At 47.1% G+C, this 16,084-nt stretch overlaps 1 protein-coding gene across 2 annotated transcripts in view; it reads left to right on the top strand.

Moving 5' to 3' along the window:
• The window catches only part of ADAMTS17 (ADAM metallopeptidase with thrombospondin type 1 motif 17), a 156,729-nt gene that overhangs the window by 46,203 nt on the left and 94,442 nt on the right, over window positions 1-16,084 (top strand). For both annotated transcript variants that reach the window (XM_071568731.1, XM_071568730.1), the window contains exon 8: window positions 12,977-13,082. In XM_071568731.1, the coding sequence (XP_071424832.1) occupies window positions 12,977-13,082 (106 nt within the window). The remainder of the gene's footprint in view (window positions 1-12,976; window positions 13,083-16,084) is intronic.

Here is a 16,084-nt window from a genome sequence, read left to right as displayed (position 1 = left end):
GCAATCCCTGCCCACACCCATGTCCTGCCTCCTGGTGGGTTCTGGGGACACATTGCTGCTCCTTCTCATCCCTTTGGTGACTTAGAGGTGTCTGTTGGCTCAGACTTCAGGAAAGCACCATTTTTCTCTGGGGTTGCTCTGTCCTTCCAGGTGGTTCTCCCCGTGATTCCCGCCTGAATTCCTGTACCTGGACACACTGTGGAGCAGCATCTGGAGTGGGGATGCTTTTCCAGCCTGGGATCCTTTGTCACAAAAATACTGCTTAGGATTGCTGGAATTCTAAGCTTAGGAGTTTTCTTTCAGAGATGTTTGTTGCCTCAAGACAGTGTGATAATTATGTTTCAGTTTCGTGTTTCTTCCTGCTGGTGTCTCATTTCTTGTTCCTTAATGTTCTCTGATTTGCCCCAGACTTCTTTCTATGCCTTTATCTGTCTCACTTGGCTCTTCCCATTTCCCTTCTCCCTCCCTGGAGCCAAGGGAGGTTCCTGGCACAGCCCTGTCGTGTTGGCCTTCTCTGCATGTCCCTGAGGGTGAGCACCAGGGTTGCAGAGGGTGAGCTGCTCTCAGCTCAGCTGCTCCTGCCACAGTGGACCCAACTCTTGGCTCTCTGTGGTTTGTGTTGCAGGGCAGAGCTCTGTTTGCTGTGATGTTAAATGGTTTCTTCTCTGAATGACAGATGACTTTTGACTGACTATCTCAGAACAATCCCTTTTTTCTATTTTTATCTGTGTCACTTGTTACATTTTCAGACTGGGAAAACCAATGAGTATTTGTTCAATGCACTGGTGTATTTACAGATACCCACTCATGCACCTGTGTCTGAGCCACAGCATGCTCTAAACACTGAAGGAAATAAAGCTTTTTGGCTTTATGTTGAAGTAAAGAAGACAAACACCAACCTTCTGGGGTGGGAACTGAATAAAAGAAGCAGTGAAATGGTTTAATGCACCGTCTGCCAAGCCAAGGGTAGTGCTTGTCTTGGTGCCAGTGAGATTTTGGTCAGGCCCACAGTGATGCTGCTGGTCCAGTGAGTGCAGTTGTAACTCACATTCAGCTGCTTTGCTGTGCCACGAGGCTGGTTGTGACATCCTTCATCAGGTGGCTTTGGTGGGAAATGCATCTCTTACATGGCAGCTGAGAGGAAGCCACTGAGCTCCTGTGCTCAGAAATCCCCTTTCTGTGGAGCTGGGAAGTGCAGCTGTTCCCGCTGCAAATTCCCTCCAGGAGCCCCTCACTGAGAGGGGTCTGGCAGCTGAGAAAGCCCTGAGCAAACCTCGGGTGTCAGTCAGGGACACAGGGGGCTGATCCAGCACTGGGAGTGTCACCAGGCAGGGCCAGGAGCTCTGCATGTCCTGGGATTCTGTATTTAGAAGCAGGTGAGACTGGAGGAGGCACCTATAGAATCACACACCTCTGCCCTTGCTGGCAGAACTGGCATGGAAATGCCCCTTGTGCTCTGCAGGATTCTGGGGCAGTTCCCTTTCGTGCTGCTGCAGGTGCTGCCCCGAGAGCCTCCCGTGCTGTCAGTGCTGAATCCAGAGAGCCTCAGCGCTGGGATGTGCCTTGGCTGGTGTCTGGGAGGCTCCAGGGACCCTTCTGGCTGCTGTCAGTCACTGCAGGGAGCTCAGCAGGACCCATCCAAATCCTTGTTTGCTTTCACAGCAGCTCGAGTTTGAACATGAGAGATTTCTTTTTATTAAGTGTGAGGAAATCTCAGGCTGCTCATTTTCATAGTGGAAAATTATCTCTAGCTGGTGTTACTTTAAGGGTGACATTTTAATTTTGAACAATCTAGAGAAAGAGGTATTTATACTAAAATTATCTCCAGCCACTTCTCTCTGGAATTAGCCATCACTTCTGCTCAGGGAGGCTGGTGCTGTGATGAGTTTGTGTTTGCATGTGGGTCACTGCCTTTCTGGGAGGTGGAAGTTGGGATGGAACCCAGAGGAGGAGCCCTTTGGGTTAAAACAACCCCAAGAGTTGACCCTGGGTTGGTGAGTGTGTGTGTTGATGTGTGTGCCTTGTGCTTGTGTGTCCACCCCAATGACAGCCATTCCCTGACAGTTTTATAACAATTGACCAATTTAAATCACATTTGAGGATCTGGATCCCAGAAATACCAGGCTTTTGGAAGTTCTCTGAAACCCAGGAAACTGAGGAGAGGAGAAAGCCCTCTCTGATGCTGTCACTGAGGGGGAAATTGCAGCACCCACATTTACATCAGGAAGCCCAAGTGGAAGTGCCAGGGTGTAGAAAATCAAGCCATGAATTCTGCAGTAAGTTTAGGGGTTTTATTCTTCTGACCTCAGCAGAGCAGCTCAGCCCCTTGGCCATGATCAGGCACAGCCCTGGGTTTGTCAGTGTTGTCAGGTCGGGGTTAAATCAGCACTCAGCAAAGAATTAAATCAGCAGGACTGCCCCAAGGATTGCTAACTGAGTTTATCAGTGCTGGCAGCTTGCCAGAGTGGAGCCAGGAGCTTGGACAGCCCTGGAGGTTGGGATGTTGGAGCTGCAAAGGGGAAGTATCACAGAAGCATCTGGGAAGGCATCAGTTCAGTCTGATTGCTGTGAATCATCCTGTTCTCTGGCCTTCTCTGCAGGTGGCCTGAGCTGCTCTGGTTTGGCCAAGAGAACAGCCTGACAGGCAGACAGTGCCTAAAAATAAAATACACTTTCAATATTGTTTCAAAACTGTAGATTAATTTACTTTCTGAGGGTAACAGTTGCTCACTCACTCTGGGAGAGCATGAGAAGGCTTTCCTGGAGAGCTGTGGGGGAATGCCGTGCCAGGAGCACAGGTGAGGAACATTCAGCACCTTCAGCAGACTGGGCTGACCCTCCAGACACTGAAAGGCTGTTCACTTCCCACTGCTGAGTGTTATTCAACCACTGCAGGGCTGATTGTTGCTCATGAGCCCAACACTGGGCAGGCTGAGATAGGCACAGCTCGGGAAAGCTCTTGAAACTGTTGAAAGAATATTTCCATTTATTTGCAAAGCTTCAGGAGTTTGTTAATGTTTGCCATTATAAGAAGGAAAAACTGGAACTGAAAGCTGGAGCCTGACTGTTCACTCTTGCAGCAGATGCTGTTTGGTACAGAGACTCCAAATATTTTTTGTGATTTATTGCCAAGTCTGATCTTGTCTCTTCATTTTGGAAGGGAGATACCAAGGAGTTTAAGGCTCCAGGGTCCCTGTTGGTGAATTCCATGCTGTTCTTTGTTTAGCAATCTCCTTAAAAGCCCTGATCTGATATTTTTTCTTCCTTCTCTCTGAATTCAGCCCCTCTGTTGAAGCAGATGGCTCAGATCTGAGTTGCAGGGACAAACTGACAAAATCCAAAGTGGAAGCCCCAGAACTCACCTGAAAAAGGAAGAAGAAAATAATCCCCAGACTGGTTTTGGAGCCTTACCCCGTTTGCAAAGCTGCAGCTGCTGCAGGCAGTGCCAGGGTTGTTTTCCCAGTGCAGGGAGGATGGTACCCTGCAGGTGGGAATGCCTGCTGAGGGCAGGGTGGGTCAGGCTGGCATGGGCACGTGGCACAATGAGGGGCATGGCAGCCCTCGGGCACTTCCCTTTCTGATAGAAAAGTTGTTGTTACATTTTTCCTTTGGTGAGTTATTTATTTCCTGAAAGATGCAGCTCAGGGACACTGAAGACTTAATTCTTGAGTTTAGGCCTATTCCACTCAACAATGAAAATACTGAAATACTGATTTTTCATAACATTGAGAAAGGGAAGGGTGAGATTCATGAAGGCTGTTTAGGGCAGGAACTTCCTCCTCTTGTTGGGCCATCCAGCAGGGCAGAAATGGGGATTCATTTCTGTCCTGAGTCTGTGCTTCAGCCATCTAAGTGAAAGACAGTTCCACAGCTCCAGAAATCCAGTGCTGAATCCTCCTGTTGCCCTGGGAGGTTGCCTGACTTTTGCATATTGTCGTGCTGATGTTTGCATGCATGTGAAGAGGAAGGTCCTGTTTAGTTCTCCAGCAGTCTGGAGGAAGGACCAGCAGGTTCATCTCTGCAGTGCTACCAGAGAACACCCCTGAAGAGCAGGAGGCCAGCAGGAGACACTCAAACCCAAATGCCCTGGAGCCCCAGGCATAGGTGGCTCTCCAGGGCCAGAATCTAAACCCTGAGCTGCACCTTGGTCTCACAGTTGGTGGTGATGTTTTCTTTGACTTCACAGTTGCATGTTCCTGTAGTCTTTCAGAAACATCAGGTCTCTGCTGACTTCTGCCAGACGTGATTCCTCCCTGGTGCAAGATATCCCTGAACACCTTGTCCCTGTGTTTGTCTCTTCCTCTCAGTAGTTTGTATCCCCCTGATTCCCATCACTTGTTTCTCTCCCAGTTCTCCAGCTCTCCTTCCCTTTTTGCCCCCCCTTCCCTGCCCGAATCCTTCCATGCCCTCACCAGGTCTTGTTGCAGCCCAGCTCTTACCTTTGCTCAAGTGAACTCGGGATGCCACAGACATGACCCAGGGCCTTAGGTCCATTTTTCTCCAGCAGTAAGTACACACAGAAGTTCCCACAGACCTCCTCTTCCCTTCTGATCTTATCTCCTGCCCTCCTTGACCTCTGCCTCGCTCAGAAGTGACTCCCTGCTGCTTATGAGATCAAAGTCAGGTTTCTTGAAGCCTTCTGGAAAACCCATTTTATCTCCATTTGCTACTTTTCTGTCCCTGTCTCTTCTCATTTCCTAATCTCTTCCCATTTGTCTTTCTGCCTCATCCACTAAATTTGAGTTATGCCAGGCTTCTGAATCCTTCCCAGCACTGCTGTGTTCACTCATCCAGCCTGTTCTCCAACTGGAATCCCTCTCTCAGATCCACCTGGCCACCTTTTCTCCTGCCTTTGGAGTACAGCTGTCCTAATCCATCTTACTTTGAGTAATGAAGCCCATGTAATTCCATGTGTGTGTGAGCATGGAGAGTTTCAGCACTGCAGTGATGCCCATCAACAGGTGGTGAGTTAACTGCAGGCTTTGGGAATCCACACTCAGGAGTGGTGCTCTGGCTTGGACTAAATATCCCAAACTTCTTATTTAACCAGAGAAACAGCGTTGCAGAAAGGAGCTGTGGTTTTGCCCGTTTGAGAGCAGCTCCTGGGGCTGGGGAGAAGCTCTCTGGAATGTGGCTGTTAGCACATCAAAGTAGAGTAAACATGGAGAGGAGACCCTTCTTCCTGTGCTGCAGCTAATGAAGCCACTCCTGGTGTCCCCTGGGAGGGGGAGAATGTGTTGATGTGCTGTCCCCAGGGAGCCTTGGCTTGCTGGAGGGGAGGGCCCTATGGGGGGCACAGAGGGTGTCACCTGAACAAAGAGCAGATGTCAAACAGAGAGGGTGTTTCTTTTTATCTCCTGCTCTGCTGTCTGAGATCCCAGTGCTTTATCCTCAAAGCTTAGAAAATCAGGGCAGGAAAGAATCATAGAATCTGTTGGGTTGGAAAAGACCTTTGAGATCATCAAGTCCAACCCTTGGGCCAACTCCAGTCCCTTTACCAGATCATGGCACTCAGTGCCACGGCCAAGCTTAGTTGAAAAACCTCCAGGGATGGGGAATCCACCCCCTCTCTGGGCAGCCCATTCCAATGCCTGAGCACTCTCTCTGGCAAAGAATTTTTTTCTGCTCTCCAACTTCAATTTCCCCTGGCAGAGCTTGAGCCCATCGTGCCCCCTTGTCCTATTGCTGAGTGCCTGGGAGAAGAGACCAACCCCCACCTGGCCAGAACTTCCCTTCAGGTGGTCTTCTCTTAATGCATTCCCTTGTTCCAGGGCAAGGACCATTAGTATCAAGTCACTCCTGATGGATATCTGCTCCATGAGGCTCCCCAGGGTCCTTGTTCCAGCTTTCTCTGATGTCCAGGGAACACCACACCTCTGGTGAATGTTTCTCTTGTGAGTGTGGGCAAAGCTGAGCTGTGAGGAGAGGAATGTGGTTTCCAAAGATGCCCATGCCAAACCTCAGAGGGATTCTGAAGGTCCTCTGCTCTTTGCTGGTGTGTGAATAATTCTTTTGTAGGCCTTGGTTAAAGGGTCTTCTAGGCCAAAAGGTGTGAAAACATCTGTCATCTTTCTTGTCTCACTGCATTTGGTATCTGAAACAGCCTTTTACTGGTGTGGGTGAGGACAGTTATCCCTGGAATCAGGAGAGCTCTTGATCTCCAGGGCTTTTCCAGTGTCTGGGCAGGCTCCTTTAAACTGGGAGAGGCTCTGCCTAAATCACTGAATTAATAGAGTGTAAATCCAAGCAACATTAGAATAAAGCCCTTGCCACCATGGGGAGTGTCTGTGTGTGGGCAGCTTGGTAAAGGAACAGATAAATGATTCATTCCCTGAACTTGGAAAACCACAGGAGGGTTCCCAGGAGACATGAAAGCCCCACAGAAAAAGCTGAGAGTTGGGGAAGGGATTCCACATGTTCCATCAGTTGCTGTCCTGCAGGGTAATTAAACAGAGAAAAAGAAGAGCAGAAGTGCTCCTTTAAGCTCTGATGATTAAATCCTGCTGCCTCTGCAGGTTTGCAGACATGGAGAGGTCTGGCCTCACAAAGGGCTTTTTATCAGCAGGGTATGGAGGAGCTGCAGAGGTGCCCTGGCCAAGCTTTGGGTGGATCTGCCAGAATCCCAGACATTTCACAAAGACAGGCACGGGTTTGGTCTGGCCCTCACCATCAGAGCTCTGCTCTTGTGAAATGTTCTCCAGGGTCAGCCACCAGACCCTTGGGTGCCATGGCAATATTCAGTCCCAAGGATCTTTAATTATTCCCAGTAGGCAGAAACGTATCTCCTACCAGAGTTATTGTGCATTTCCCTCATTTGTGCTCCAAGGACCTTGTGTTCTGAGAAGTGTTGCTTTATCAGCTCCAGAGGCATCACAGCAAGTGCTGTGAATATCAGGGAGGGATTTGGTCAGTCCTTCAGGGGGTGTGGAATGGAAGTCAAGAGATTCAGAAAGTAACTACATTTCGTGTTTCAGCTGTTTGTTTTTCCTGCTGGGTTTTTTGGGGATTGTGGCAGGATTGTGTGTGCTGGAAGTGACTGTTTTCAGAGCTAGGAGGGAGAAGTGGCTTTATTGGGCACTACAGGACAGCAGGCAGAGCTGGAGGGGGGTGTCCACCACAGAGCACACTGAGCTCAGGGAAGGAGCTGCATCCCTCAGGTTCTGATGGTTTGGAGGACAGGAACAGAGTTTGCAGATGCCATGCTGAAGTCTGGGATAAGGCAGAGTCTCCAAAGTGAGAAGGTTCTGTGATGGTGGGCACATTTGGCTGGGTACAGAACATCAGGGGCTGGTGGGTGCTCTCAGGAGTGGTGGTGGCTTCTTGTGAGATCCTGGCAGTTGTTGGGATGTGGTATCTTAGCTCCCTTTTCTGTAAATTGCTGTGGTGCTTGCCTGTTCCTCATGCAGGGAGGGAGGTATGTAGGGACTTGAAAACCTTGTATGAAAACCCACGTGTGCTGCAAAGTTGGGGGATTGAACCTCTCATGCCCTCAGCAAGAGGTTTCCTGGGATTCCCAGGAATCCAGATCATTTTCTGCCAGCAGAAAGGACATGGACTTTCCAATTCCCAAAAGAATTAGTGCTGGGACTTGCTTCCAGTATGTTCCTCCACCAGCTGAAAGTCAGGGAGTCATTTACACACCACACCTGCCTGGATGGTATTCTGGCTTAAATTCTGCAGAATTACAAACTCCTTCTGAGGGTTTTCCTTTGGCTATTCCCTTTTTACCTGAGTGCCTGCCCAGTGCTATGTAGAGGTTTGTACCTTAACCAGTCCCGTGTTCCCTCAATTCCCTGTTATGGTTCAACCATGCTGAGGGAATTTAAGCCACTCAACAGGGTCAGGTGAATAGTGCAATGATTTCTTCCCTGGACTTGTTTTTGTCCCTTGTGTGGCACTGAGAGGATGAGACAGGGAGAGGGTTGTATCTTTTTTGGAGAAGGATAAGGCTGATTTCTTGCAGTGCCTGGGAGCCCATTCCATCAGATGGTCCATGGCATCAGACACTCCTTTTGTATAAACACATGAATTCAAAATATTGTGGCTTGCACTGGGGCAGCACTTGGCGTGATTGTGAGCTTGTTTTCCTACCTGCCTGTGGCTGTCTCTGGTGTTTGGATGGTTGTACTTTGATTTCTGTACTTCTGATTCATGATGAGTGTATTGTTTCCAGTGTGGTTTTCATTAAATGCAGCAACAATGAAAATTGTGGCTGAGGAAAACAGTTTCCATACATAAATATTAACCTCTAATGGAAACCATGCTGTTAGTGCAAGATTAACAGTAATTGGCATCCAGATGACAACAACTCTGTGCCACTCACATTGCGTGTCCAGCTTTGAATTAGGGCGTGCCCATGAGATGAAGGAACAGCTCAGCCTGTGGATGATCCCTGTAAACCCAGCTTGGAACTGGAGCCTCAGTGGGACAGCAGGAACAGCCTCAGCCTGTCTGTGTTGGACATGCTGGAGAGGTCCTTCCCTGGATACTGTTCCCTTCACCTGGATACCACTGACTGCTGAGAGCTCTGTTTATTCAGCTGCAGGACAGGCATTGTGTGATTACCTGTCTTGGAGGCAGTTTAGTGGCTACTTCTCTAATGGTTTATTTTTTAAATCTTGGAACCTTTTCTATGTAGGTTTTATGGAAAGGAAAAGTGTTTTTCATTTTAAGTATCATAAGCACTGAAAGATTCCCTTGGTGACTGCCTTGGTGTGTAAATACAGGCAGGGCATCTCTGTCAAACATAATCATTGCCATTGAATGGAAAGGCAGAGCATGAATCACTTCAGGCTTTCCTGGTTTTCCCTGTGTAGGATGTTAAGGGAGGCTGCAGGAATGTAATTGATGGCAATGTGTGAGCTGCACAAATTGAAACTCGTGGGAGGATGAGAAAAACATCCAGCTCAGCACCAGGCTAGTAATGATGGGGAATGGGAGGCTTACTCTGAGCATGTGGATGTGCAGGGAGTCTCCATCTGTGCCAAGCAGACTCCAGGACTTGGAGTCTGGCTCCCTTCCCAACTGCAAATACATGGAGAAGGAGAGAGCCGGCCAAGTTTTAATCAAGTAAAAGTTCTGTATCCAGAGGTGGTTGGCAAAAGAAGAGATTAAAGTATTAGGAGTGCAATGAAAACAAGACATTAGAGAGTTGAAAGCTGGAGAACCTGCACAAAACACTTGCTGAGTGAACATTCCCCAGGGCAGGAGGAGGCCCCAGGGGGTTCAGGCAGGACAAAGTGGGAACCCACACACCAGAATTTGCCTTCCCCAAGCTTTGACCAGCCCTGTGGTAAGAGTGGGATATCCTGATGCTTTGCTGTCCCTGTGGCAAGAGTGAATATCCTGATGCTTTGGCCATCCCTGTGGCAAGTGTGGGATATCCTGATGCTTTGGCCATCCCTATGGCAAGTGTGGGATATCCTGATGCTTTGGCCATCCCTATGGCAAGTGTGGGATATCCTGATGCTTTGGCCATCCCTGTGGCAAGAGTGGGATATCCTGATGCTTTGGGGCCATCCCTGTGGCAAGAGTGGAATATCCTAATGCTTTGCTATCCCTGTGGCAAGTGTGGAATATCCTGATGCTTTGGCCATCCCTGTGGCAAGAGTGAATATGCTGATGCTTTGCCATCCCTGTGGCAAGTGTGGGATACCCTGATGCTTTGGCCATCCCTGTGGCAAGAGTGGGATACCCTGATGCTTTGGCCATCCCTGTGGCAAGAGTGGGATATCCCAGTGCCTCTCTGATCCTTCCCCTCCAGGATGCTGCTGTGGGGGCTCCTTAGCTGGCAGGAAGGCCAACAGCTGCAGACTGTTGGGGTATGCCAAGTTTTTGGATAAAATGGGAGCTGACACAGTAGCCTGTGCTGGGTTTGCTGTGGAAGTGCAGAGAGCTCTGCCTGCTCAAACCCAAGCACAGCAGTGATGGCCTGAAATGATGGAATTTCTCTGGAGAGAAAGGAAAAAACCCTCGTGCTTGGTGATAGTAAAAATAATAACTGGCTCTCCTTTCCCTCCACCACTGATGCTCCTGCTTGACCTTTTTTGTTTTTATATTAAAAATAGATTTGTGGTATTTGCTGACAGTGTATCTGAGAGATAAGGACTTTTTTCCCCTCTGTATTTGCAGAAGCACATGAGAAGTGCAAAGTTGGGGTTTTTTTAATGAACAAAAAACCCAGTGCAATTTTCTTTCCCATTTTTCATTTTCACACACCTGTCTCCCAGACAGGGCCAGAAGCAAAATTACCAAATAAAAGAATTTCCTTTTGTATTATTCCCAGCCTGGCAGAACCACAGCATGCCAGGATTTCCACAAACATGTCTGAGTTCATGGAGTTTCTATTCCCCTTCTGCAGACTTGAAAGGCTCAGATAAAAATCTGGAATTTTAAGAGGCAAACAGCAGTTTCCATTCATCCCAGTGAAGAAAATAAATCATATTAATGCAGCTACCAAGGCATTGTGCTACTATTGTTCTTGGTTAAAGGTGTATTTTTCTCTCCATGTTAATTATATGGATCATTGCATGGGGTTAGAAAATAGTTGCATTTATCTTAATGGTTTGGATATATTTGCTACAGAACTGGATTATGTTTGCAGATCAATAACTTATTTGCTATTTATGCTCTGATGAAAGAATTAATGGTAAAATGGATTGGTCCAAAAGAAAATTACAGTCTTAGGAAGTCATTTGATAGAAAGTCTGTATTTCAAAACCATTTTTGAGAAGGCTTTTTCAGGCTTAAAATGTTATACCAATTTGTTATAACTGGCTGGCAGCTCCACAATGACTCCTATTAATAAGCACTCAGCAGTTCATGGGCTGCACTTCTTACTGACTTCATTCCATGTGCTCCAAAGGTTTCTGCTCTTCTAGGAATAGGAGTTTCTCTGCCCCACTCCATTTCTGAAATAATAAACTAATTTTAGCTGTCTACAAATATTATCAATGGCCACATAGGATTCACATTAAGCAATGAAAATGATTAAAATAGGTGACTGTAACTGAGCACAGGCACTGCTGCTTCAGCCTCTGGGGATGCACAAGCCCCAGATTGTCAAGTTTTCCACTTTGAATGGACACAACTGAGATTATTGACCCAGGTTAATGGAAGATGAGGGTGGAATAATGAGGTTTAGCAGTAGGAATAAAACACTCCTGGTAAGAATCCTGCTCTGGTCATTGCTGTTTGTTGTACCTAAATCTGCTGAAAGGGAACCAAATTATCAGTAAAAGGAGGATTTAAGAACTCAAAAATGCAAGAAGGCACAAGTCTGAGGAAGGAGAATTATGGCTGAGTGCCATAATTGTTTCTTTTCATCTCTGGCTTCTGTGACTCCAAAACTCAATTTTTTGTTTCCCTTTAACCCCAAAGTGGCACATTCCTTGGGCCATCAGGTGTGTGGACTGAGGCCGCACCCTCCAAAAGCTTTCTCAGAGAAGGCTCTTACTTCCTGAGCAACATCTTGACATCCTGAGGACTACTCTGTGGGTAAAAAGCAAGTCAGTTTAAAGTGCTGAAATCCAGCCTTCCATGGCCAGTTGTTTAAAAGGTTAAATCTTTATTTCATTTTTTGCATGTGGTATGAATCTGGCTCTCACAGTCAGCACTTCTAAAGTAAGCAAGTGTTAGTGTCTGATTTCTGTCTTCACTCTCTGCTGCTGGGCTGAAGTCAAAGGCTGTTGCCCATCCCTTCATTCCATCCAGAATGCCCTTGGCAACAAACATCCACATCCTTATTGTTGTCAAACCTCATAAAAACAGAGCTGGACTTGTTCCAGGTGGAAAGTTTTCCATTTGCACTCTGATAAACGCAGCTTTGTCAACTCTGAGGGAGGAAAAGGAGGGGAAAAAAGCAGAGACCACAATTCCGCTGCCTGGTGGGGTGTGTGCTCCTCAGGGCAGCCAGATCCAGCCACCCTCCTGGGAACAGCATTCCAGGGGGGAAGACCTTGCTTGGGGGCTGTTAAATAGAAACACAGGCAAATATACCCACTGGGAAATCTCTGAAGGGCGTTTGGTGGAAGGTCTTTGCGCTTCCTGCGTTTCCAGCGTGGCAGAGGGGCAGGTGGAGCAGCAGGGTGGGCATTCAGGGTGCCCTCTGCCATCTGGGAATCATGTCTGGTGTGTGCACTGAGCTGTTCCCATGGCCTTGGAGAGGGGATTGTCCAGCAGTGTGTGGGCAAAGCCCCTGAGCTCTGCCCTCAGCCTCTGTGCCCGTGCCAGGGCTCAGCTGTGGCCAGGGTGGCACATGGAACACAACCCAGCAGCAGGTTGTCCTGAGCGTGGCCTGGGGTGCCCTCCCAGTGGCACTTTCTGAGGGACAGTCTGGGTGCAGGAAGGGCATGTGAGGACTGTTGTTTTTCCACAGCAGAGGTTCAGCCTCAAACCCTTTGTGGTGCCCACACAAACAGTCCTGGAGGATCCTGTGCCTGGGATCAAACCCTGAGTTCCACCAAGGCATTGCAGTCCTGCCCCCTCCATCAGCCTCATGACTCACCAGCAGTTTGCCACCTTCCCTGGCTCTGACACTCTTGCTTTCTTTGAAGTATGAAAATAAGGGGAAATAAAAGATCTTTTCAGAGTTTCTGCTTTACTGTTTTATTCCCTCTCCCCAACTTTATTCTGCAAATCAGGAGAACTCCATTTAAATGCTTTTTCAGGAGACTTCACTGCATCTTCTAATGCTGTAGTAGAGGGCATTAACAGACAAGCTTAGGTGAATTTGTGAGTCAGTGAAATACATTTTTGAGACAGTGAAATATATTTTCCAAGCAAAGCAGTGAAGGTGTGTTTTACTTATTTCCTGCCTGGCAGAACTCAAGCCTGACTCTTCAGCAGGGTGAGGAACCAACTGTGCTCAGATAGTTTGGAGTGCAAACTGCTCTAGTGTTTGTCATGCTGGTTGCATTTTCTGTCACTCTGGTGGGTCACTGATGTGCTGGGGACATTCTCTGTGTTTCTGTTGCAGGAATTGCTTACCTGGGAGGTGTCTGCAGTGCCAAGAGAAAGTGTGTTCTTGCTGAGGACAACGGTCTCAATCTGGCCTTTACAATTGCACATGAACTTGGGCACAAGTAAGAGCTTGTTCTTCTGTTCCCTTCTTTCCTTATGCCACTTTTTAGTGCAATTACTAGTGTGGCATGTTATGATTTCATAAATCTAGCACATTGATACATAATTTTTAGGAGGCTTATGTGAATATTAATTCCACACACATAAATCTTTCTAGTTGATCTTGCCCTGTTTTCTGCTCTCTCTTCTGGTTCTGAGTGGCACAAAGAGGCCTCATTCTCTTAAATGATTGATGGTAATGGAGACAAATTCTGCCTTTCTTCACTGAGTACAGCAGTCTATAAAACCAGCATCAACTTCAAAATCTTTGAACTTGCTAAATTTTCTCTGAAGTTCAGGTGTCTGTGTCAAGGACTTTAATAGTTAAATAGTTTGGTGATGGTTTCATCTCTGCATGTGGAGTAATCTGTGAGTGGAATGGTAAGCACCAGTGTTTGGAAAATGCCCCTGGGCAGGATTATTTGATCAACAGAAAGAAATCATAGAACTTGATTTATCAGCTCAATCACACCTATGAAACATGCTTTGAACACGCTGGAAAAAACAGGAAAGGACGTGATAAGTCCTAGTCAGACAGAAATGTGCAGAATGAGATTGCTGGGGACTTTCTGCAGGTGACTTGGAAGACTCTTTAAAGCTGCCTGTAAATCAAAAAAACAGAAAAAAACCAAAATTGACTGGAAGAGTCAGCTGCGTCCTCCTAGTGCAGGGAAGGAGTTAACCAGAGGTCAGAGCTCCCACATTCCCTGCTCTCCAGGCTCAGTGTCAGGGGAATTACTCATAATCCTGAGGAGCTTTTTCCCCTTTCCATTGGCATCACTCTGGTTCACTGTGTCACAGGCAGGCTGTGCCAGGCACAGAATTAGGCCAGGGACAAAGTTACACAGGGGTCAGAACTGTCCCTGTGGGATTTCCAAGTGCTCCTTCCTTCTCCTCTCTGGATGGGAGGTGGGAAATGCCACCATGGTTCCTGTAGTAAGAAGTTGTGCCCAAGTTTTGTGTGCACCCTGATGGGCTCCAACAGTTGATGTGTGTGTTGCATCTCCCTTTCCTGGAGTCAGAATATTTCACAGCTAAGTCAGAGTCAATGGAGCATGTTCAGCTTGTGGCCAATCTCATTCCATGACAATTAATTTATGGCAATGTGTTTCAAAGTTGCCTGGAGGATTTTAAGGTTTCTACCAAAACTGACAACATGAAAATGAATCTCCTGTTCACCCTCCAGTGACACCAAAGGCAGCTGAGCCAAACCGAGGGTGGTTTCAGCAGAAATGAAGGACATTTGGTTTTGGTTTTATTCAAATTGCATGCCAAGATGTTAAACTGAGCCTAAACTTAATAACAAATTAACCTGTGGGTAATGTTAAGGGAAATTCAGCACTCATCTTTGGATGGGCCAAGAGCAAGAGGGAAAAACACTTGAGCTGCAGAAAATCCAGCTGTGTAAAAGAGTGAGCCTGGTCTGCCCTGGTGTTTGCCAAGTTTCTCAGCAGAGCTGACAAGCTTCCTTCTAATAATGCCTTGCAAAAAATCCCCACCATAAATAGGGGATGTAATGCTTTTGGATAGAGCTCCATCTGTGCAGAAAACTGCCAAGTCCATCTGCTTTTCTGAGGCAGGTTGGGTGGTGACACCAGAATGGCCTTTTCTTTCTTTGCCTCCATCCTGGGAAGCTCCTTCAGGAGGTGGTAGGAGATGTCCACAGGAGGTGACAGAGGGGACTTGGGCTCAGAATTGTGGAGGATCTGGCCACTGAGTGAGCTGTTGTGCTGAGAAGCTGCTTCAGGAGAGGCTGAGATTTGGGGAGGGATGGAGACCTTCAATGGAGGTTGCAGGGAAAGAAGGACAAATGACAAAGGCTGAATTTTCTAACAGAGCTGCCTCAGGAGCCACTTCCCTGATAGAGAAGACACTGAAACAGGTTCAAGCAAGAGAGATTGGGAAGATCCTTGAGTCCTGCAGGGACATGGAGGGTTTTGCCATAACCAAGCATAGTGAACTCCCAGTGTGCCAAACCAGAGGGGAAAATGCCATCTCTCACCACCCAACCTGAGCATTAAAATCCTCCCTCTGTTCTGTCACCCACCAGTGGCCTGGTTACCTATTTCAAACTGGTCAACTGGTGCCCTTCTGGCCTGGAGATCAGCAGGACTCTGTCAGTGACCTTCCAAAGGTGTCAGGCCCCTCCTCACTCTGCTGGCTCTGAACTGCAGTGGGATGCTCTGAGCACTCCTGTTCCAGCAGGTCTTGTGCAAATAGAGGATTTGTTCCAAACTTTACTTACAAACTTGGAGTTTTTGAGTGAAATGTAAGGAAACCCATTGCAGAATGAACACAAAGAAGCTGACATGAGCTTTGAAAATGGAAACCAAGGAAAACTAGGTGCAAGTTTCTTAATTTAAAAAAAAATCCAATCAAAACTTACATCCTTATTGGCAAAAATATAAATTTTGGAGAGCCATAATTGTGAGCTTTCCTGACGTCTGATTTCCTTATGAGTGTAGAAAAGCTGAGATTTATTATTCTTTCCTTAAGACTAACAAATGTGTGTGGAGATCACAAGCCCAGTTTGGCATCCACAGATAGTTTCTGATGTGGACTTTGGAAAAAGTGAATGGATTACTAATTGATGTGTCAGATTCCTAATCTGTCACTAATGTCATTTGGACTGGCTGCAAAAAACACTCTTGCAGACAGCTGCACTGTGAAAACATGGAGACATCATTAAATGGGTCCCTTGGGGTTAAGTAGGTCCTGTGAAAGTTCATCTTCAGGTTTAACCTACACAGTTGTTGCTTGATGATGGGTGAGTGACGTGACTTGGATCTTTTGTGTTTAAATCATCCAATCTGCAGTGATAATTTTGATCCATGCTCACTAAGGGAGCATCCATTCATATTTAGATCCAACTTTTGCTACAAAAGGATCCAGGAGAAGAATCTTGCTGTTTCAGGGTAGAGCAAGAGTTTGTGACAAGCCTTCAAATCATGAACTTGTTCCCATA

This window comes from Pithys albifrons, chromosome 13 (assembly GCF_047495875.1).
Source record: "Pithys albifrons albifrons isolate INPA30051 chromosome 13, PitAlb_v1, whole genome shotgun sequence".
NCBI lineage: Eukaryota > Metazoa > Chordata > Aves > Passeriformes > Thamnophilidae > Pithys > Pithys albifrons.
Note: the sequence above shows the minus strand (reverse complement) of the source record. Positions and strands in the feature narration are given on the sequence as shown.